Source organism: Mustela lutreola, chromosome 10, assembly GCF_030435805.1.
Source record: "Mustela lutreola isolate mMusLut2 chromosome 10, mMusLut2.pri, whole genome shotgun sequence".
In the NCBI taxonomy this organism is placed as follows: Eukaryota; Metazoa; Chordata; class Mammalia; order Carnivora; family Mustelidae; genus Mustela; species Mustela lutreola.
The window spans coordinates 61,681,096-61,705,956 of NC_081299.1; the positions used below are offsets into that span (position 1 = coordinate 61,681,096).

Here is a 24,861-nt window from a genome sequence, read left to right on the forward strand (position 1 = left end):
CTTTACTTAGAGAAAGGGTTAAACATGTAGATCTTTTTTTGTATTCCCTTCCAATTTTGGGGTTTTATGAATATGACCATCCATATCACTCTGACTTATAAAATAAAGTATATAATAGTAATTTTTTGTAGGCTAACTTAGAGAAATATTTACTTTTTATTTTGTTTTTTATTAACCATTTTGAAGGCCCTACCATGTACCAAGTTTAAATAAGTTAATGCATATGAAAGGTTAATTACATAATAAAAATTCAGTGAATGTAAATTGCGATTAATATTGTGAAAAGTTCCCTATCTCTCCAAAGACAGAAATACAATGCAAATAATAGTATGAGGAAAGTAAGCATCTCTTTGGCGATTGCATAAATTATTCTAACTCAAAGGCCTAAATTCTCCCTCAAACATCTTCACTGTCAAAATGAGTCAAGTTAGGAAAGACACTACTGATTAATTATGCATAGGTTTATGACACTATGTGTCATTAATTATGTATAGGAGCCATGACACATATGTAGAGAAGAAGCAATTACTGAATTACCAGGAAATAGTCCACTGCAGTCAGTCCAGTCATGCAGCTGCCAGAGAAAGCACATTTATTGGAGCGACCTACACATACGATTGAGTTGAGTTTGCAAGAGCCTCACCATAGGTAATGTCCTTTCTATCTTTCATGGTCAAGTGGTAGAGGATTGATTGAAACTGAATAGCCTTGTCATTTGTTCATACATTTCAACCATTTGAGAGCTGCTCTTTGCTGTCTCATGCGCTCTTATGCCAGAAATCACACTTAGGTTTTCTTTGAGCACCTAAACTGGCTGACAGTCAGCGAATCGATATATCCTGTTGCAGAGTGTCCAAACCTGCTATTAGTAGAAAAGTAGTACTAAAGATGTGTTTCTTTACAGGACAGTGCAGAATTGATCACTTCTCTACTTCACAGTGGAGCTGATATACAGCAGGTTGGGTATGGTGGCCTCACTGCCCTTCATATTGCTACAATAGCGGGTCATCTGGAGGTAAGTCTCACCTTGGTCACCTGTGAAAACAGACCTGACTCTTTTGATTCTTGATCTTAACTATTTTCAAAAGGTGCTTTTCAGATTCTAGAAGTTGATTTATTTTTCAGCTACTGAACACATACATTTATTTTGAGGACCAAGTTAAGCTATATAAATGTTCTTTTCATAGTCAGTTCAGGCTGTTTTGTAACAATTTAATCAAACATCAATTAATATAAAGATAGCTGGATACACACAGGCTTTATAGAAGTGATTAAGAGCATAGATTTTGGAGTCAGGCAATCACTTGCTGTGTTTACCTCAAACAAGTTACTGTCATCGCTTTTTTTCATTTATGAAATAGAAATTATAATAGGCTTATTTAATGATTAAATTAGAGAATCTATATAAAACACTTTTCAGATTGTCTCGTGGTTTAATAATGAAATATCATTCATTCACTTATGTATTATTTGATTTATTAAGCATCTGTTGTGCCACAATGTGTTGTTCTAGTTTTGAGGTGAGAGTAGTAAAAAATTAGACAAAACTCCATTTTCTTGGAATTTAGCTGTGGAGAATGAGATAGACAATAAAGAAAAGAAAACATATAATATCAGCTAGTAATATGTACTAGAAAAATAAAACAAGGTAAAATAAAGAGTGAAGAAGTGGACACCATTTAAAATAAACTACATAGTGAAACTATATATAAAATATATGTGATAATACATGCAAAGACCCTGTGACAGAAAAGAATTAGTTGTGTTTCAGGGACACAAGTAAGCCAAAGTTATTAGTGTGGTATGAGCTAGAAGTGATGGAGATGAGGTCAGGTGGATGCTTACAAACAAGATCACAAAGTGTTTTTAAAGACCATGGGAAAGACTCTGGATCTTATCTTAGATTTAATTACTAAAATATTAATTTTGTACATACAAAGCACTTTGTATTATTTATTTAATCTACTCACAAATCCTCATGAAATAGCTTTTAATGTCACTGCCATTGGAAAGAACCTAGATGTCCATCAACAGATGAATGGATCAAGAAGATGTGGTATATATACACAATGGAATACTATGCAGCCATCAAAAGAAATGAAATCTTGCCATTTGCAACAACATGGATGGAACTAGAGCGTATCATGCTTAGCGAAATAAGTCAAGCAGAGAAAGACAACTATCATATGATCTCCCTGATATGAGGAAGTGGTGATACAACATGGAGGCTTAAGTGGGTAGAAGAAGAATAAATGAAACAAGATGGGATTGGGAGGGAGACAAACCATAAGTGACTCTTAATCTCACAAAACAAACTGAGGGTTGCTGGGGGGAGGGGGTTTGGGAGAAGGGGGTGGGATTATGGACATTGGGGAGGGTATGTGATTTGGTGAGTGCTGTGAAGTGTGTAAACCTAGTGATTCACAGACCTGTACCCCTGGGGATAAAAATATATGTTTATAAAAAATAAAAAATTAAAAAAAAAATAAAAAAATAAAGACCATGGGAAAGACTCTGGATCTTATCTTAGATTTAATTACTAAAATATTAATTTTGTACATACAAAGCACTTTGTATTATTTATTTAATCTACTCACAAATCCTCATGAAATAGCTTTTAATGTCACTGCCATTTTGTAGATATAAAACCATGGCTCTTCTATAGCCATTGTCTTTACATATTGTAAAGCCATTGAGGAAAAGAGCCATGTCTGGAATCCTGGTCAGTTTACTCAAAATCCCATGATTTTCACACTGTATGTCATTTGTGATAACAACAATATCTTTATTATTAAATAGTTATCTATTTCTCCCTTTTAGTCACGTTACAAGTTAAATTGTACTTTCTTCCCTAACACACACATATATATATATATATATGCCAACTGTGAGCAAGCAGAGCTACATATAAAATCATACATAAAACCTATAAAATGGGTGTGATCCATCTTCCTTAACAGCATCACTGTAAAGCACTCTTACATTCAATAAATATTAACATATCTCATTGAGAGCAAAATAATTTCCTTCATGCTGACATTTCCACCTCTTACTAGGTCTTATTTCTCCCCCCAAATAGACCTTTTTGGTGCGATTCACTGTAAATATAAGTGAATCTGTGTTACTTATAAAAGGGGAAATTTCTTTAGAATCGCCTAAATACCAGTGTTTTCCAAAAAAGAGAACAACTGAGGCCAGTGATAAAGTAATGGAAGGTAAACATTAAAAAGTGTGGGTGGAAGAATTGTTGAGGTAGACATTAAGTTCCAGGGAGATATATTCAATCTCTTAATGCTGGCGTGGTTGAGGAAGTGGGGGTGTTATGGCAGAATCCTTTTGTCTACTGCTGAGTTGATTACATTTGTGAGGGATAGAATTACAAGTTTCAAAAGCAAGGTGGTTAAGAGCTTGGTCTCTTCATCTCCTATTCAGATAGCTATTTTCTTGCTTTGTAAATCATGGTGTGGAAGGAAATATAATTCTACCAGCCTTAGGGCAAATTTTACCAAAATTATTCCAGATAGGCTGCTACTCTTGTCTTGCCTTTCTTCGTGGATTCTCCAACTTCCTTTTTAGCTGTTGTTAACATTTAGTGACTTTTATTGTCAATCACTGCTGCTGCATAAAGCAGGTGTATATACATTAACCTTTATTCCCTTCTTATCTAATGAACTAATTAAGGTACAAATCAGATAATAAAAGAAAATGATACTCAAAAAACCTACAAGCATCATATTCAAATGCAGAATTTTTATCTTTGAATTATTTTTCCAAAGCTATTAATTGCAATACATATTCACTTTTAATATATTTTCTTTCCCCAATATTCATTTATTCATTTAATAAATATTTTTGAACCTCTACTTTTTCTATAGCATAATGCTAGAATATAGGAATGATATAAGAAAATATGACATACTTTTTCCCTCTAAGGCATTATAGTGTAGCTGGACACACAAAATTAATACACAGGAAAAATCATAAACAATTCAAAAGTAAGATAGGAAGGACAGAAGGGGAAAGAGTCAAAGATCAGAGTGAGTATGGTAATTAGAAACAATTAGAAATGTGATAATTAAATAGCAAGAAATGGCAACACAAAATGAAAAGTGTTAAGAATTCACTGGGAATAGAGATCAACATGGACTGAAAGAGCTGGGGAAGGATTTATGAGAGAGGTTTTGAAGTTGGGCCGAACTTTAAAGAGTAGTGAGAACTAGACAGAGAAAAGAGGACTCATGTCCAAAAATGGTCAGGAGAATGAGTTGAACACATTTAGAGGAGAGTAAAAATAACGTTAGGTGAACAGATTGTGAAGAGTCCCTACAAGTAAATTTGGTTATTAGGAATGGACCAGACAAAGGAAACTAAAAATAGAAGTCCAAGGAGTTTAATTCAATTCAATAAACAATTATTGTGTATGTTTTATAACACACATGCCTAGATGGTGTGGTAGATAAAGAGATAAATAGAAGACAGAAATTCCTCCTCTTTAAAGACACTTACAGACAATAGGATTTTTTTTCCAACAGGAAATGACAAGCCATTGAGACTTTTTGAACAAGATAATGACTGGAGATTTGATAAATAACATATTGAAGAGGATTTCTTTGAACAAAGTGTTTAGTACGGATTGCAGAGTGATGATATAATGATTAAACAGACAGAGATAGAAGATTGGGTAAAGGAATCAATTTGGAGGAGAAATCAATTTGCTCCAACATGTTGATCTACTGACAACATCCAAATTTTCAAGTGGAAATATTCATTAATCATTTATGATTAATACACAACATAACAACACACAATTAATACACAACATAACAAAATACACAACTAGCATTAAACAGAGAAATTGAGGTTTAGTATAAGTTTTTGAAAATTATATGTGAAGAGGTGGTATTTGAAACCAGGATAGCTGAAAGTTATAAATTGGGTCTAATAGATAGCGAAGCATGAGCCCCTATCCATAGAGACTTGCAGAATTACTGAACAGCCACTGAAGGACAAAGAAGCATTGGTTATAGTGGTGCGAGGAAAACAAGGAGATTTTGCTATCACAGAATTAGGAGTGGAGAGAATTTCAGTAGATAAAGGATCCTGGATATCAAATGGTATAGAAAGGACAATGAATACAATGGTATAAAATACATACAGTTTTTATTTAGCTGCTTATTTCACTCCTATTTTTCACTCTTCGTTAGCAGAGATGGTGGCAGTGCATCAGTGGGAGTTCCCTTTCATTAGTAGTCACTTTCTTTTATCGCCAGCCTGTCTCTGTGCAACAATAACTGATGCTAAGTCTGACAGCCCTCTTTGTCTACACATATAAAATTCAGAACCTCCATTATCTCTCAAGTGTGTTTGTCCTCCCATAATTGTGAATTCTATTAAATAATTTTACAATAAAATTTACATTGACTAGGCAGCTGCCTCCTTCAATAATAGAAGAAAACATGTGCTGTGGATTCCTAGACACGGTGATTGCAATTTGAGACTCAGACTTAGGCTTACTGTGCTTTGAAAAGGAAGCAAATGGTGCTTGTCCTGGGTCTTACTACTTCTCCCTGATTTATCCATCAAAAAAATACATGTGCATATGCTGCTTTATACAAGTCCCAAGATCCTGTTAGCAAACTACAAAAATGCATTAAACCCTTTTCTCCCCTTTGCATCCAGGAGACACATACGTCATATGCTCCCTCAACCATGAAAATGAAAAATATTAGCTAACATTTGGTAGTGCTTGATTATTCATGTGCATTTGTTATTTGGCTCTACTGTTAGATGGCTACCATTACACTTAGTTTATCAATGAAGAAACTAAGGATTAAAGAAATTAAATGACTCCCACAGGACCATTCAGACAATAAATAAATGAGATGAGTAGGACTCAAATCTACTCAAATCTGTAGTCTTGTAAATAAAAGAACAATTATTCCCTCTTGACTCTTGTATGTGTTGCTAAAACGGGCTTACAGCCATATGACACAGAAAATATATTCAGAAAACAAAGCATAAGCTGAGTATCTTACTATCTAAAGCCCAGACATTGTTACATATACAATTTAAGCAACATTAATTAATTCAAGAATAATTTTATATGGTTCTTAGTATATGGGCACCAGTACCCATGGATGTATAATGCATGTATGTGGGCCACCACACACACACGTACACACACACACACACACACCCAAAGTGTAAAACACTTTATGCTTAGTCAAATAACTTGTAAAAGCTGCTACACTTTGGTGTTTCATACAGTAGTTTCTAAAGTTATCAGGAGACAAATCAATTATCTGCAGCTGTAGACAACTGTTTGAATAGCAAGCAGAAAAGCATGTCTGGGATGACACAATATATAATGTATAGGGGCTGTGGAGTGTTTTATTTCTCACAGAAAGTCACAGTTTCATATACACTTTGTGCAGGTGAGAGTACTATTTTTATAGCTGAATTTATGCTATCCTACCTTATCCTTTTTTCAGATTGTAAACACTTATCCAAACACTACTTCAGAAATGCTTCCCAGTTATTTTGGAATTTATTTCTGATTTCAAGGAAATGCAATTGATGTTGTTCCAGTTCATTCTTAACTAAATCATCTGAATGTTTTGGGAGAGAGTTTTGTTTACCATGAAGCTTCTGACTCTTTCTAAGTTATTTCTTTTAAAATGGCTTTAGTTTTCTCCCCAAAGGCACAAACAAGTGAATGCTCAAAATTATAAAATGTGGTCTGTCTGTCTCTCTCTCTCTTTCTTAAAGAGATAATGTGCTCAGGAATTTTATAACTAAAAAGTATTGGATCTGCCTCCAATCTAATGAATAGACAAGTCCCTTATGAACTCCATTCTGAATGAACCCTGAGTCATTTCACAGTGTGCAACACCATTGCCTTAACTCTGATGTCTCCCAAAATTTTGCAGGCAGAGAAACAAATCCTATATGAACATCACAGGCCACTACAATTCAGGCACAGAAAGCACAGCAAGGGCCAAATATACCAGTTAATGCACGTTATTATAAATAATTGTTTATATATCACTCTAGTGAATGCCATGAATGATTGATAGGCATTCTAATTACCTTCCTTTTTTAAAGATCTTATTTAATGATTTCAGACAGAGAGAAAGAGAGATTGAGAGAGAGCTTGAGTGGGGTGGGGGGGGGGGGGTTAGGCAGAAGGAGAAGCAGAATCCCCGCTGAGCAGGGAACTGACATGAGGCCAGATCCCAGGACCTGGGATCATGACCTGAGCTGAAGGCAGATGCTTAACAGACTGAGCCACCCAGGCATCCCTCTAATTAACATTCTTTGGCATGAACTCTAAACTTGGTCTGAATAGTCATTTGCAGACTGTGATGCCAAAGTTTAATATACCTTCATATCAAATGGTTAAATCTGAAACTAAACCTTTATTATACACATAGTCTTGGAGAACTGAGACCTGATTTAGAAACACCACATCTCCTGTGGCATTCAAGAGTCGTTTTCTCAGAGGTCAAAACTAAGAAGCTGTATGTCCTAATTACTGAACATGCTCAGTATTACAGAATACTGTTTATTAAAGGCAAGAATACACTCTCTTACTGCCTAGGCTTTTGGTCTAGAGACTAAGATCATAGATTATATATCATAATCAGTAATTTTATGGTTTCAGAAGCAGTACTTTAAGTGTGTATCAATTGTAAGATTGATAACAAGAGGACATTACCTTGAGTGTCACTTTTTTTGTACTCAAATCTTTGCCATGGGTTCAATTAACTATTATTAAACATTAAGTACTGCTTTTGGGGTGAGGTAAAAGAGCATAAGCAGGAAAAGCTTTATAGGCTAATAAAAATGTAAATGAAGTATTCATCAGCTTGCTACCATGGCAAATGATGAAAGAAGCATTACCTGAGAAATTGGATTCAAAGATTATTGCTAATCAAATCAACCTGAAAGAGAATTATCTTTGTAAACATTCAGCATTTTGTGTGAATTTGCCTCTCTATGGCAACCCTTCTGTGCACTGATTTTGATTCCAATATCCAAGGTACTCCCTACATTCTTTTAAAAAAAGAATAGATAGATAAATATAAGATAGATATTTATATATAAATCATGCTATGCAATGTATCAACTAGGCAGAAATAATCTCTGTGCTAGGTATCTGTGACAGCTGATAAGAAACAGCTATAGATTTCAATGCATGTGCACTTAACCTTTTTTAATGCCATATTCCCTACCAGGAATTTGATGGCTGAGTTATGAATCAAGCTTTCTATCGCTTGCTTAAGTCATATCCCCAGAGTTTCAGAAACTCTAAGCCCCTACGACCCAGGATGGCAGGAAATTGCTACTCTTGTTCCCTCAATTAGGAATACATGGGAAAACCAATACTTTCTACCTGTTCTTTAATATAGTAATAAAGTAGAGGTGAGTACCAACTACTTTTTCTCAGGTATGATCCATTCCGGGACAGCATTTAGGGAGTAGAGCTCTTTAAGTATTTTATCTTTTCTAAACATTGTGTAAGCTATTCTCCCGAATGGCTGCTTTTGATGGATCTCCAAAGAACCTTTAGAAAATTTCTGAGGTATGAGTAGTGGGAGTGAGAGGCTAGAGCCCCCATGAGTGGCTCTCAACAGCTGCCCTCTGTCACAGCATCTCTCTTCTGAGGTATCCCTCAAAGGTAATTGACACCTCTGCCTCTTTTCACTTGTTCTTTCACAACTGAGTATCAGACTAATATAGCCATTATAAAGCATGGAACTATTAAGGAAGTCACACAAAGTTTTCTGGAGTTGCTTTAAGATGCAATTCAAGTGTAACTACTTAAAGTTCTCTTTAATCTTTCTGCCTTTTACTTTTTTCTGTGCCCTGAAGCAGGCTACTAGCTCCCTCAGTTCTGGGGTGAGCTGTCTCATAATTACTGCAGATTTCCACATCTGAGAAAGATCCTGGCAAGAGTTAAAGAATCATTTTCATATTTCTCTCCTGAAAACCATACATTAAGCTATCCAGGAAATTGGGACGGGGGGAGGGATCCAAACTAAATAAGACAAAGGGCAATGGATGCAAATCTTTTGTCCAGAGCAATCAAAGATATTACTGGTAGTGGTCAATAGGTCCCTTCATTCTGTGATTCATACTGTCATTATCTTACTCTGTATTCATACCATCATTATCCTACCGGACTTCCTGCAATAGCATTCTGACTTATAAGGCCTGTCTTCCAATCTTTTACAGTCTACTTTATCCTAAATTCTCCTGAGATTTTGCCAGATTGTCTAACACATGGCTTTGGTCACTCCCCTGACCAAGAAACTTGCTGACTCCGAAACACACCCAGCAGGAGGTTAAGTGGTGATCCAGTTCTCCTACCTTTTCAGCCATGGGTGTTCATGCTTTTCATTTACAACACACACTCTAAATTAAAGGAACTATTATGCATTTATATTCCCTATGCTTTTTATCACACTATAGTCTCTTTATAGTTTGCCTCTCCCACCCATCCTCAAAGTTCAGCTGAAATGCCGCCTTCATGAAATTGCTAGATTCCTCTAGCTCGATGTGTTTTCACGTTTCTAATCACCAATAGTACTTTATCTATACCTTTCTCATAGCATTTGACACTGTTTGTTTTATAAGCATGGTTATTTTATTATGCCATTATATATTTTTCTTGAGCGTAAGAACTGCGTGTGAAAATCTTTATGTCTCTCACAGATTCCAGTGTTGTGCTTTTGCATATAGTAGGTTTCTAATAATTGTTTGTTGAATGACTAAATTAATGATTATTCAAGTGTTCTTTTACAAATCACACAGAATGAGGAACATGATTTCTCCTCTCAGTAAATGCACAAGAGATTATAAGGATACCTTTAATAAGGAAAGTAGCTTACAAAATCACAAGCAATTTTCATGAATAGCTTCATACAAATTTCTCTTATAAAATCTATAAAATGAAGTAAGTACACAGCCTATGTAAACAAAAATAATGATTGTTTTGTTTTTAAAATTATCTCTCTGCCCATTCAATACATCTTTTTAAGTTTTCATTTATTTATTTATTTTTATATGTTAATATTATCTTTATTATTTTAAGTTAAAACAAAATTTTTAAATAGTCGAATAGAGCTTCATTTAAGCTAGAACTTTTATTTTCTTCTCCCAGCATCTGCCAAGTATTTGTGGATTTTTTCTAACTTTTTTATTTTTTAAGTTTTTATTTATATTGCAGTTAATTAACATACAGTATAATAGTAGTTTCAAGTGTACAACTCAGTGATTCAGCACTTCCATACATCACCCTGTGCTCATCACAATAAGGGCCCTCCCATTTAAAATATAAAGGAGGAATTTCAACTCGATCTAATAAGGTTTGACCCCATCAAAAGAGAGTAACAGAGTTTAAATTTATTCTACTCCACAAAAAAGAAGTCCAACATACCCATAAGGGAGAATCATTAGTCTTTTAGATCTGCATGTCTCTCTCTATGACTGGGCTGAATTTTCCTAATCTCCATTCTAATCAGTAGTATTGTCTCCAATCTCACATGTGAATTGTGCTCTCTGGCATAAAATCAGTTACTGACTCACAGTCCTATGCTATTACGCAGCCTCAGCACTGATAGCTTGTGAGCCATTTATGAACTGTCAAGATAAATAAAGATCTTCAGATTATTTATATCTGCTATTTTCCCCAGTAAACTTATACTTAGAGAATTACTATATGTCTAATCCCTCTCCAACTTGATTTTATATCTTTTAGCCTAATTGGTTGCCAAACTGAATATACAACTTTCACATTGCTGATGCAAGAAGAGTGGAAATGTGTTGTTCCAATAATGAACGTGACCTGGTTTAGATGTTGGTACTCCCATTAACAATTGTGATAATATAAATCATTGAAAATAAGTTGTGGAATTATAATATATTATAGTGAAAGCCTTAGATTTATTTTAGTGATGTCTTATTGTTTCTATTAAGTAGTTGCTTCTAGCTTTTCTGGGTATCCCCAGGAAAGTGAGAATCTCCTGTGAATCAGGCAAATTTAGTAATTTTCAGTTAATTAAACACTCTTTAGGCACTCCCTCATATTAAGGTACTAGCATGGAGTTACAGAGATGTATGGGATGCATTCTTTGTTTGAGATACTTTGCCATTCCTCCCTACCGAGCAAGGAGCCCTATTTGGGACTTGATCCCAGGACCCTGGGATCATGGGTCACCAAATCTTTTAAATGAGAGTTTATTTGTTTTCCTAACATGAACATCTTTATTGTTTTTTTTAATTTAAATTCAAATGAGAGTTTAGATATTAGATAATTTGTTCAATTACAAATTGAACAAACCCAGTACCAGTACCAATATGTAAATAATAAATTTACCTTTGATGGGGTGCCTGGGTGGCTCAGTTGGTTGAACAACTAGCTCTTGATCTCTGCTTAGGTCATGGTCTCAGGGTCATGGGATCAGCACCATGATGGGCCCCATGCTCTGTGGGGAGTCTGTCCCTCTGTCTGTACTCCTTCCCCAGTACACATGTGCACATACTCACTCTCTCTAAAATAAGTAAATAAGTAAATAAATAAGTTTACCTTTAATGTACTGCTGTCAAAATAATGACGAAAACTCTGTGTTTTAGGCATTAAATTTTTTTGTAGGTTATGACCTAGCAAACCACCTTCTAGAAATTTATTTTATGGAAATAATAGGAAATTGGATTGCAAGAATGCTCATGTAAAATAAATGAGAAAAAAATCTAAATGCCTGGAAATAAATATTGATTAAATCAAGCTGATCCATGGATATAATGGGATACTAAATAGTCATTAAACATGACATTGCACAAGTTTATACAGTTATAGGAAAGAAGCGCATGCAGACTTATGAAACAATGATGTTATTTAAGCTTCATTTTACATTTAAGATTCTTTTTTTTTGAGCTTAAATTATTAGTAGGCTGAATACATTTTCTTAAAAATATAACTTTACAAAATTGGCTACACAATTAATGACTAACACTTCAATCTCATTGCTACCCAAAGGTAAAGTTACTACTGTTCACATTTTGATGGATATTCTTCCAGACTTTCTCATGTGTACTTTTTTTCTTCAAAAATATAATCACACTAAATGCTTCTGAAGCGTTTTTCTTATTTAAAATATACTTGGGACAGCTTTCCAATTGTGCAACACATTCTTTTATTAAACTATTTTTATTGAGAAAAGTATCATGCATATAAAAGGATATATATATATATGCACTATATATATAGTATACTTACTTAATTTTATATGTATATATATAGGCTTCCTCATAAGAGCTTCATGTGACTTTTTGTGACTCTCTCTCTAGATTTATGATAACTATTCTCTTGCTTTCCTTGGTATATATATTTATGTGTATCTTTTTAATATCATGAATTATATTGTTTTGTTCTTAACATTTTTATGTTCTTGAATATTATATATGGAAATACACATTTGTTGTGACTTTTTTATTCGACATTAAATATGTAATATCCATGTTAATTTGTGTAGCTGTGATTCACTCATTCTTCCACAATTTATTTATCCAGTTTATTCTTAATTAACATTTGAGTGATTTTAAATATTTCGATATTATAGACAATGTTGTATGATAATTTTATATGTATTTCCTAGCATATTATCACAAGATATTCTCTAGAATATAGATCTAAGTTTAGAATAGCTAGGTTGTAGAGTATATGAATGTTGAAGGGGTTGATCTAGTTGACAGTCCCACCCAGTGTATAATTGGCTTGTATGATTGTTTTCTTGCTTTATATCCTCACCAACATTATTATACTAAATGTGTTTTTTTCCCTCCAGCTGGTAGATATAGAATAGTATCACATTTTGGTTTTGATTTGTATTTATCAGCTTACTTACAATATGGAACATTTCTCACATGTATGCGGCTCTCAATTACCTTTTTTCGTGAGGTGCCTTTGTGTATTTTTCAATTGAAAGGTTAGTCTGTTTTAATTGATTCACAGAAATTAATTTTTTTTAGAAAGAGGGAAGGAGAGAGAGAGAGAGAAGTAGAGAGGGGCAAAGAGAGAAGAAGAGAGAGAATCTCATCTGCAGTGCAGAGTTTGAGTTTGAATTTTCAGAACACTGAGATCATGCCCTGAGCTGAAATCAAGAGTTGGACACGTAACCATCTGAGCCATCCAGGTGGCCCATAAACAGTAATTTTAAAATAATAATTATACACTTATAAAAAGCATATCATGAGCCAGGTAATGTTCTGAGCATATTGCATAAATTTTCTTGTTTCAGCTAAGGGATAAATATCATTATTAATTTTGTTTTATAAATTAGGAGATTGAGATACAGCAAGGTTAAATAACTTGACAAGGGTTATTTGTAGATCACAAAGCTAGTAAGTGAGTAAGTGATATTCTATCTTAGGTGGTATGACTATAGTCATCATCTTAATCACCGTTACTAAATTATTTCTCCTTTCTCCTTTATTATTATATATTCTTTTTTTTAAGATTTTATTTATTTATTTGACAGACAGAGATAAATAGGTAGAAAAGCAGGCAGAGAGAGAGGGAAGTGGGCTCCCTGCTGAGCAAAGAGCCCGATGTGGGGCTTGATCCCAGGACCCTGGGATCAGGGCCTGAGCCGAAGGGAGAGGCTTTAACCCACTGAGCCACCCAGGCGCCCCTATTATTATATATTCTACAAATATCTTCTAATTTATAGTTCTTGCTTTCATATATTGCTTAAGAATCTCTGGGGTTTTGTGAAAATATTTTCCTATATTATCTTTTCTAAAGTTTGGTGGTTCGTCTTTAATATTAAGTATTTTAACCATCTAAAATTGATTCCAGATTATGGTGTGAGGTATGGATCCTACTTAATTTTTTTCTATATTCAATTATTTTGGCAACTGTTGTTGAAAAGCTTATTTTTTCCTTACTGGTCTATAATACCAACCCTTTCATATATAAAATATCTATTTAATTGTGAATCTGCTTCTAAGTCTTTATTCAGTTGATCTATTCAGTTGAATATTTAAGGAAAATTATCACAGAATTATCTTAATTACTGGCTATAGGAAAAGTCTTAGACAGTCTAAGTATTCACTTAGCACACAAAGTTGCTCACAATATCCTCTTAATATTTTTAATTTTCCATCGCATCAATATTGGTATGTTCTTTTTCATTCCTGATACTGCTTATTTTGGTCTCATTTTACTTGTTACTGTTATCAGAAGTTTAGTAATTTTATAAGACTTTCCAAAGAACCAACCTTTAATTTTGTTGATTTTTTGTTTGTTTTATTTTTCATTGATTTTTGCTCTTACCTTTTCAATTTATATTTTGTTTTTATTGACACATAATTGACACACAATATCCTATTGGTATGATACTGATACAAAAACAGACATATAGATCACAGGAATAAGAATGTATAAAGAACTTACAATTATACATTTTGGATATTAACCCCTTATTGGATGTATGATTTGCATACATCTCCCATTCAATAATTTGCCTTTTCATTTTCATTTCATTTCATTTTGCCTTTTCATTTTGTTGATGATTTCCTGTACTGTGCTTTAATAAGTTTTTAGTTTGATGTAATTCCATTATTTATTTTAGCTTTTATTTCACCTCCCTGAGAAGACTGGTCCAAAGAAATATTGCTAAGACCAATGGCACAGAACGTATTGCGTATGTTTTCTTTTAGGAGTCTTATGGTTTTACATCTTACATTTAAGTCTAATCCATTTTGAATTTGTTTTTATATATGGTATAAGATAGTGGTCCTGTTTTATTCTTTTGCATGTAGCTGTCCAGCTTTTCCAATACCATTTGTTGGAGAGATTAATTGACCATATATTTGTAGGCTTTTTTCTGAGTTCTCTATCTTATTCCAGAGATCTATATGTCTGTTTTTGTGCCACTATCATATTGTTTTCGTTACTCCAACTTTGTAGTATGTTTTGCAGTCAGAGAGTATGGTATCTTCAGCTTTGTTCTACTTTCAAGATTGCTTTGCTGTTTGGGGTGTTTTATGGTTCCATACAAATTTTAGAGTTCTTTGTTTTAGTTCTGTGAAAAATGTTGTTGGTATTTTGATAACTATTTCATTAAATACGTAGATCATTTTGGGTAGTATGGACATTTTAGTAATGTTAATTCTTATCTGTGAACATGGAATATCTTTTTGTTTATTTGTATTGTGTTCAGTTTCTTTCATCAGTGTCTTATAATTTTCAGAATACAAGTCCTTTACCTCCTCAGTTAAATTTATTCCCAAGTATTTAATTCTTTTTGATCCAGTTGTAAATGGGATGGTTTTATTTTCTTTTCTTAAGATTTTATTTATTTATTTGAGAGAGAGACAGTGAGAGGGAGCACAAACTGCGGGGAGAGGGAGAAGCAGGCTCCCATTGAGCAAGGAACCCAACATTGGGCTCAATCCCAGGACCTGGGATCATGACCTGAGCCAAGGAGATGCTTAACCGACTAGACCACCAGATACCCAGAATTATTTTCTTAATTTCTTTCTTTCTTTCTCTCTTTCTTTTTAAAGAATTAATTAATGGAGAGAGAGAAAAAAACATGCATGTGCAGGGTTGGGGAAGAAAGAGAAAGAGAGAATCTTAAGCAGGCTTCAAACTCGTGAAGAGCTCAGTGGGGGAACTCAATCTCACGGCCCTGAAATCATTACCTGAGTCAAAATCAGGATTTGGACAACTGACTGACCCACCCGGTACTCCCAATTTCTTTTTCTGGCAGGTTGTTACTAGTGTTTAGGAAAGCGGCTAATTTCTCCATGTTAAGTTTGTGTCTTCTTACTTTACTAAATTTGTTTTTAAGTTTTAACAGTTTTTTGATGGAGTCCTTACTGGTTTCTAAATATAGTATCATGTTATCTGCAAATAGTGAGTTTTATTTCTTCCTTTCCAGTTTGGATGCCTTTTATAGCTTTTTCTTGCCTGATTGCTCTGGGTAGGATGTCTAATACTATTTTGGAAAAAAGTGGCAAAAGTAGACATTCCTGTCTTGTTTCTGGTCTCAGAGGAAAAGTTCGCAGCTTTTCACCATAGAGTGTGATGTTAGGTGTGGGTTTGTCATATATGCTCTATATTACATTGATGTATGGTTTCTCTATTCTGACTTTCTTGAGGGTTTTTATCATCAATAGATGTAGAATTTTTTAGATGATTTTTCTGCATCTTTTGAAATGAGCATATGATTTTTATCCTTCTTTTTGTTAATGTGATATATCACATTGATTGATTTTCAGATGTTGAACCATTTTTGCATCCTGGAATAAATCCTGCTTAAATATGGTATTTGACCCCTTTAATGGATTGTTGAATTTGCTTTTTTGTTGAGGATTTTTGTACCTATGTTCATCAGGGAGATTGGTCCATAATTTTGTGGTGTCTTTGTCTTGTTTTTTTACCAGGGCATTGCTGACCTCATAAAGCATTCCTCCCTCTTTAATTGGAATAAGAGAGATAGGTTCTAACTGCTCTTACCTATCTTTTCTTATCCTCAAATTTGAGTTACTTTTTTTTTTTCCTAGTTTCTTAAGGTGAATACATGGCTTAATTATGCTTAGTGAAATAAGTCAATCGGAGAAAGACAACTATCATATCACATCATATCATATCAACCCCTGAGCTAATAATAAAAAATTTAAAATTAAATAAATAAACAAATAAATAAATAACTTGTGGGTCAATAAAGGATTCAGAGTAGAAATAAGAAAGTAGTTTGAACTGAATATTAACAAAACATTACATATAGAAGCTTGAACAATATAGCCAAAATAGAACTTTGAAATATATACACATAATTAGGAAATTAATGCAAATTGCAATTCAAAGCTATCATCATCATGTTTGCAATTGATTTGGAAAAAAAGGCTAAAAATTAATGAGCTAAGCCATGTATCCACCTTTTTTTAAATTATCTTTTTTTCTTAACATATAATGTATTATTAGCTCCAGGGGTACAGTTCTGTGAATCACCAGGTTTACACACTTCACAACAGTCACCATAGCACATACCCTCCCCAATGTCCATAACCCCACCACCCTCACCCTACACCCCCCACCCCCCTCAGTTTGTTTTGTGACATTAAGAATCTCTTATGGTTTGTCTCCTTCCCAATCCCATCTTGTTCCATTTATTCTTTTCCTACCCCTCAAACCCCCCACGTTGCATCTCCACTTCCTCATATCAGGGGGATCATATGATAGCTGTCTTTGTCCAAATGACTTATTTCACTAAACATAATACCCTCTCGTTCCATCCATGTCATTGCAAATGGCAAGATTTCATTTCTTTTGATGGCTGCATAGTATTCCATTATATATATATCACTTCTTCTTTATCCATTCATCTGTTGATGGACATCTAGGTTCTCTCCATACTGCGGCTATTGTGGACATTGCTGCTATAAATATTTGGGTGCATGTACCCCTTCAGATCACTACGTTTGTATCTTTAGGGTAAATACCCAGTAGTGCACTTGCTAGGTCATAAGGTAGCTCTATTTTCAACTTTTTGAGGAACCTCCATGCTGTTTTCCAGAATGGTTGCACCAGCTTGCATTCCCACCAGCAGTGTAGGAGGGTTCCCCTTTCTCCTCATCCTCGCCAGCATCTTTTATTTCCTGACTTGTTAATTTGAGCCATTCTGACTGGAGTGAGATGGTATCTCATTGTGGTTTTGATTTGTATTTCCCTGGTGCTGAGTGATGTGGAGCATTTTTTCATGTGTCTGTTGGCCATCTGGATGTCTTCTTTGCAGAATATCTGTTCATGTCCTCTACCCATTTCTTGATTGGATTATTTGTGCTTTGGGTGTTGAATTCGATAAGTTATTTATAGATTTTGAATACTAGGCCTTTATCTGATATGGCGTTTGCAAATATCTTCTCCCATTCTGTCAGTTGTCTTTCAGTTTTGTTGACTTTCCTATGCCGTGCAAAAGCTTTTGATCTTGGTGAAGTTCCAATATTTCATTTTTTCCCTCACTTCCTTTGCCTTTGGTGATGTTTCTGGGAAGAAGTTGCTGAAGCTGAGGTTGAAGAGGTTGCTGCCTGTATTCTCCTCAAGCATTTTGAGGAATTCCTGTCTCACATTGAGGTCTTTCATCCATTTTGCGTCTATTTTCCTATGTGGTGTAAGAAAATGGTCCAGTTTTATTTTTCTGCATGTGGCTGTCCAATTTTCCCAATACCATTTGTTGAAGAGGCTGTCTTTTTCCCATTGGACATTCTTTCCTGCTTTGTCGAAGATTAGTTGACTGTAGAGTTGAGGGTCTATTTCCAGGCTCTCTATTCTGTTTCATTGATTTATGTGTCTGTTTTTGTGCCAGTACCATACTGTCTTGATGATGACAGCTTTGTAATAGAGCTTGAAGTCCGGAATTGTGATACCACCAACTTTGGCATTCTTTTTCAATATTCCTTTGGCTATTTGAGGTCTTTTCTGGTTCCATATAAATTTTAGGATTATTTGTTCCGTTTCTTTGAAAAAATGGTTGGGATTTTGATAGGGATTACATTAAAGGTGTAGATTGCTTTGGGTAGCATAGATATTTTCACAATATTTATTCTTCCAATCCAGGAGCATGGAACATTTTTCCATTTCTTTGTATCTTCCTCAAATTCTTTCACGAGTACTTTATAGTTTTCTGAGTATAGATTCTTTGCCTCTTTGGTTAGGTTTATTCCTAGGTATCTTACAGTTTTGAGTGCAATTGTAAATGGGATTGACTCCTTAATTTCTCTTTCTTCTGTCTTGTTGTTGTTGTAGAGAAATGCAACTGATTTCTGTGCATTGATTTTATATCCTGACACTTTACTGAATTCCTGTACATGTTCTAGTAGATTTGGAGTGGAGTCTTTTGGATTTTCCACATATAGCATCATATCATCTGCAAAGAGTGAGAGTTTGACTTCTTCTTTGCTGATTTGGATGTCTTTAATTTCTTTTTGCTGTCTGATTGCTAAGGCTAGGACTTCTAGTACTGTGTTGAATAGCAGTGGTGATGACGGATATCCCTGCTGTGTTCCTGACCTTAGAGGAAAAGCTCTCAGTTTTCCTCCATTGAGAATGATATTTTCAGTGGGTTTTTCATAGACGGCTTTGATAATATTGAGGTATGTGCCTACTATCCCTACACTTTGAAGAGTTTTAATCAGGAAGGGATGCTGTACTTTGTCAAATGCTTTTTCAGCATCTATTGAGAATATCATATGGTTCTTGTTCTTTCTTTTAGTAATGTGTTGTATCACATTGATTGATTTGCAGATGTTGAACCAACCTTGCAGCCCTGGAATAAATCCACTTGGTCATGGTGAATAATCCATTTTATGTACTGTTGGATCCTATTGGCTAGTATTTTGGTGAGAATTTTCACATCTGTGTTCATCAAGGATACTGGTCTGTAGTTCTCTTTTTTGATGGGATCCTTGCCTGATTTGGGGATCAAGGTGATGCTGGCCTCATCAAATGAGTTTGGAAATTTTCCTTCCATTTCTATTTTTTGGAACAGTTTCAGAAGAATAGGAATGAATTCTTCTTTAAGTGTTCGGTAGAATTTCCCTGGGAAGCCATCTGGCCCTGGGCTTTTGTTTGTTTGGAGATTTTTGATGACTGTTTCAATCTTCTTACTGGTTATGGGTCTGTTCAGGTTTTCTATTTCTTCCTGGTTCAGTTGTTATAGTTTATATGTCTCTAGGAATGCATTCATTTCTTCTGGATTGTCAAATTTGTTGGCGTAGAGTTGCTCATAGTATGTTCTTATAAATGTTAGTATTTCTTTGGTGTTGGTTGTGATCTCTCCTCTTTCATTCATGATTTTATTTACTTGGGCCCTTTCTTTTTTCTTTTTGGTAAGTCTGGCCAGGGGTTTATCAATCTTATTAATTCTTTCAAAGAACCAGCTCCTAGTTTTGTTGATTTGTTCTACTCTTCTCTTGGTTTCTATTTCATTGATTTCTGCTCTGATCTTTATTATTTCTCTTCACCTGCTGGGATTAGGCTTTCTTTTGCTGTTCTTTTTCTAGCTCCGTTTGGTGTAGGGTTAGGCTGTGTACTTGAGACCTTTCTTGTTTATTGAGAAAGTCTTATATGGCTACGTACTTTCCTCTCAGGACTGCCTTTGCTGTGTCCCACAGACTTTGAACTGTTGTGTTTTCTTTCATTGGTTTCCATGAATTTTTTCAATTCTTCTTTAAATTCCTGGTTGACACATTCATTCTTTAGTAGGATGCTCTTTAACCTCCATGTATTTGACTTCTTTACAACTTTCCACTCATAATTGAATTATAGCTTCAGAACATTGTGCTCTGAAAATATGCAGGGAATGATCCCAATCTTTAGATACCAGTTGAGACCTGATTTGTGACCCAGAATGTTAACTATTCTGGGGAAAGTTCCATGTGCACTAGAGAAAAATGTGTATTATGTTGCTTTGGGATGGAATGTTCTGAATTTATCTGTGATGTCTATCTGGTCCAGTGTGTCATTTAAGACCTTTATTTCTTTGTTGATCTTTTGTTTGGATGATCTGTCCTTTTCAGTGAGGGGAGTGTTAAAGTACCCTACTATTACTGTATTATTGTCAATGTGTTTCTTTGATTTTGCTATTAATTGGTTTATATATTTGGCTGCTCCCATGTTATGGACATAGATATTTAAAATTGTTAGATCCTCTTGTTGGACAGACCCTTTGAGTATGATATAGTGTCCTTCATCATCTCTTATTATAGTCTTTGGCTTAAAATCTTATTGATCTGATATAAGATTTGCCACCCCAGCTTTCTTCTGATGTCCATTAGCATGGTAAATTGTTTTCCACCACCTCACTTTAAATCTGGAGGTGTCTCAGGTCTAAAATGAGTTTCTTATAGGCAGCATATTGATGGGTTTTGTTTTTATATCCATTCTGATACCCTGTGTCTTTTGGCTGGGGCATTCAGCCATTTATATTCAGGGTAACTATTGAGAGATATGAATTTAGTGCCATTGTATTGCCTGTAAGGTGACTGTTACTGTATATGGTCTCTGTTCCTTTCTGACCTACCACTTGTAGTCTCTCTCTTTGCTTAGAGGACCCCTTTCAATATTTCCTGTAGAGCTGGTTTGGTGTTTGCAAATTCTTTCAGTTTTTGTTTGTCCTGGAAGCTTTTAATCTCTTCTTCTATTTTCAGTGATAGCCTAGCTGGATACCGTATTCTTGGCTGCATGTTTTTCTTATTTAATGCTCTGAATATATCATGCCAGTTTTTTCTGGCCTGCCAGGTCTCTGTGGATAAGTCCTCTGCCAATCTAATATTTTCACCATTGTATGTTACAGACTTCTTGTCCCAGGCTGCTTTCAGGATTTTTCTCTTTGTCACTAAGACTTGTAAATTTTACTATTAGATGATGGGGTGTGGACCTATTCTTATTGATTTTGAGGGGTGTTCTCTGCACCTCCTGGATTTTGATGCTTTTTCCCTTTGCCATATTAGGGAAATTCTCTCCAATATACCTTCTGCTCCCCTCTCTCTTTTTTCTTCTTCTGGAATCACAATTATTCTAATGTTGTTTTGTCTTATGGTATAACTTATCTCTCAAATTCTCCCCTTGTGGTCCAGTAGTTGTCTCTCTTTTGCTCAGCTTCTTTATTCTCTGTCATTTGGTCTTCTATATCACCAATTCTTTCTTCTGCCTCATTTATCCTAGCAGTAACAGCCTCCATTTTTTAATTGCACCTCATTAATAGCTTTTTTGATTTCAACTTGGTTAGATTTTAGTTCTTTTATTTCTCCAGAAAGGGCTTTTATTTCTTTGGACAGGGTTTCCTCTAATATCTTCCATACCTTTTTCAAGCTCGGCTAGAACCTTGAGAATCGTTATTCTGAACTCTAGATCTGACATATTACCAATGTTCATATTGATTTGGTCCCTAGCCTTTGGTATTGCCTCTTGTTCTTTTTTTTGTGGTGAGTTTTTCCACCTTGTCATTTTGTCCAGATTAGAATATATGAAGGAGCACATAAAATACTAAAAGGGTAGCAAAGATCCCAGTAAAATGTGCTTTAACCAAATCAGAAGAGAACCCAAATCATGGGGGGGGGGGGAGAAAGTGGGTAAAAAGAAGTTCAGGAAAAAAAATTAATAAAATAAAACAAATAAAGAAAAAATCTTAAAAAGGATATATATATATATATATATATATATATATATATATATATATATATAGACAGGTGACTAGAACAGGGTCACCCACTTAATTTTGGGAGTGTTTGATCTTTTAGAAAAAACTACCTCCCAAATTTTTAAAGAATGAAAAACATATATAAGGGTAAACACAATGAAGGGATGGGATATGAGTATAAAGATGAAAAAAAAATTTTTTTTAATTTCTAAAAAAGAAGTTGATAAAGTAAGTTGGTTGGGAGAATAAAGAAAGAGATAGCAGAGAGAATTTGCATGGGCTGGAGACTAGAATGAGCCCGGTGCTAGATTTAGAGTGTATTTTGATCTATTAGAAAAAGTTGTACCCAAATTTTTTAGAAGAAAAAACCCTATGTGTATACAAAAAATAAAGTTAGATACAATGAAGGATAAAATGTGACTATAACAATGCAGTTTCGAAAAAGATTTTTTTTTTTTTAATGAAAGGTATTGTTAAGATAAACTAGTTAAAAAAACATTAAAAGAGGAAAGGGTAAAAGTTAAAAAACAATTTAGCAGAAGAGAAAAAAGTACAATTAAAAAAATTAATTAACTTTGCAAGACTAAAGACCTGGGGCAAAGCCATGAAGTCCATGCTTTGCTTTCTCCTCTGGAATTCCACTGTTCTTCTTGGTAAGTGAACTTGGTCTTGGCTGGATTTCTTGTTGATATTCTTGGGGAGTGGCCTGTTGTAGTGATTCTCAAGTGTCTTTGCCCCAGGCAGAATTGCACCACACTTACTGGGGCCAGGCTAAGTAATCGGCTGGGTTTCGCTTTCAGGAGCTTTTGTTCCCTTAACGCTTTCTGTCAAGTTCTGGAGCACAGGAATGAAAATGGCGGCCTCCCAATCTCTGGCCTGGAGGAGCCAAGGGCTCGGGGCCCCACTTCTCAGTGCACCCTTAAAGAAAAGCGCTCAATCAGTCCCATCTCCCTGGCCTCCAGCTGCACTCTGAGCTCACCCAACCTGTGACCAAGCATCTCTGTCTCTGGCACACAGCTCTGTCTGGAGTCTCTGAACCCTGCAAATCCCTGAGCTCTTCCGGGGGGGGGGGTCTCTCCGGTCTTGTGGGGACCCCATTCACAGAGCAGTGGCCTGTGTCACTGATTACAATTCAAGGTAATCCCGAGTTGAGAGCTCACTCCTTGGCTCTGTTTCTGTAGCCAGCTTTCCCGCTTTGATACCTGCGAGCTCTGTGACATTCAGATACTCCCATCCTTCTGTGACCCTGCAGAACCTGGGGCCACGTTGTCCCCGCGTGGGCTTCACCCCAGTTTAGTCTCTGGACCAATGTCCGTCCCTCAGTGGTGCAGACTTTTAAAAGTCCTGATTTTGTGCTCCATTGCTCCACCGCTTGCCAGGAGCTGGGCCCTACCCCTATGGTCTATCTTTCTGGAGCTTTGGATTCACTTCGCCGCTGGTCCTACCTTTCAGAAAGTGGTCAATTTTCTGTTTCTAGAATTGTTGCTCTTCTCTTCGATCTCCTGTTGGATTTGTTTGTGTTCGGAATGGTTTGATAAGCTATCTAGCTGATCTTCTGCTACCTGATGTTGTTTCAGCCTGCTACTTCTCTGCCATCTTGACTGCTCCCCCACAAGTTATTTAGAAGTAGGCTTCCAATTTTATAAATTTAGTATTTTTTATTTACCCTTTCTTATTGATTTTAAAGTTAATTCACAGTGTGCTCAGAAAATGTTGTCATTGTTTCCCAGTATTTGAAATGTACGGAGTGTTGTTATATGGACCAGTATATGATCAATTTTGTGAAAGTTCTATGTGTTCTTGAAGTGAATATGCATTCAGCTATTGTTTGTTAATGTATGGTGTATGTGCCAATTAGATCAAGTGTTTGGTCCTTCATATCTTTTATATACCTCTATGGGGGTTCTTTTGGCTTATGTTATCAACTAGGTGTTGAAAATCTACCATGACTATAGATCTGTTTCTTGTTTTAATTCTGTACATTTTTCCTAATATATTTTGATACTAAATATGCAAAAGTATAACATGATTATAGTTTCCAGAGGAAATCAATCCTTTAATTACAGCAAATTAACCTTCTTTATCCCCAGCAATGCTTTAATTTACCCATCAAGTCAATTTTTCTCATAAAAATATATCAGTATCAACCTTTCTTGCTTAGAATTTATTGGGTATATCTTTTTCTATCCTTTTACTATAAGCCTTTATAAATGTTTTACTGTAGTGATGTCTCATAAATAGCATATAATTGAATTTTATTTTATCCTACCCAGAAATTCATCATTTTAAAAATTAATTAATAATTAATTAATTTGTATTGTATATTTAGATTTAAATCTACCAACATATTTTGAACTTTTGTTTATTCTGTCTTGTTTCATGCCAAAAATTAAGGGCCTGAATATGGAAGGTCTATTCCTAGACACTTTATTCTATCCTGCTGTTCTGTTTGTTTGTTGTATATGAAAAGCACTCTGCTTTCATTGCTGAAACTTTATAATAAATTTTGATATTCAGAGGTATAAATGTGCTGATTTTTTTTTGAAAGTACTATTTAAGTTTTCATTGACATTTTTGGCCTTTTACATCCTTTAAAAATTTTTAAATCAGACTGTCCATTTCTGCGGTATTACAACTATGGGTCTTTTTT

The 24,861-nt window shown here is 34.9% G+C and overlaps 1 protein-coding gene across 4 annotated transcripts in view; it reads left to right on the forward strand.

Moving 5' to 3' along the window:
* TNNI3K (TNNI3 interacting kinase) overlaps positions 1 to 24,861 on the forward strand; it is a 319,782-nt gene that overhangs the window by 37,555 nt on the left and 257,366 nt on the right. For all 4 annotated transcript variants that reach the window (XM_059135899.1, XM_059135898.1, XM_059135897.1 and 1 more), the window contains exon 5: positions 905 to 1,015. In XM_059135899.1, the coding sequence (XP_058991882.1) occupies positions 905 to 1,015 (111 nt within the window). The remainder of the gene's footprint in view (positions 1 to 904; positions 1,016 to 24,861) is intronic.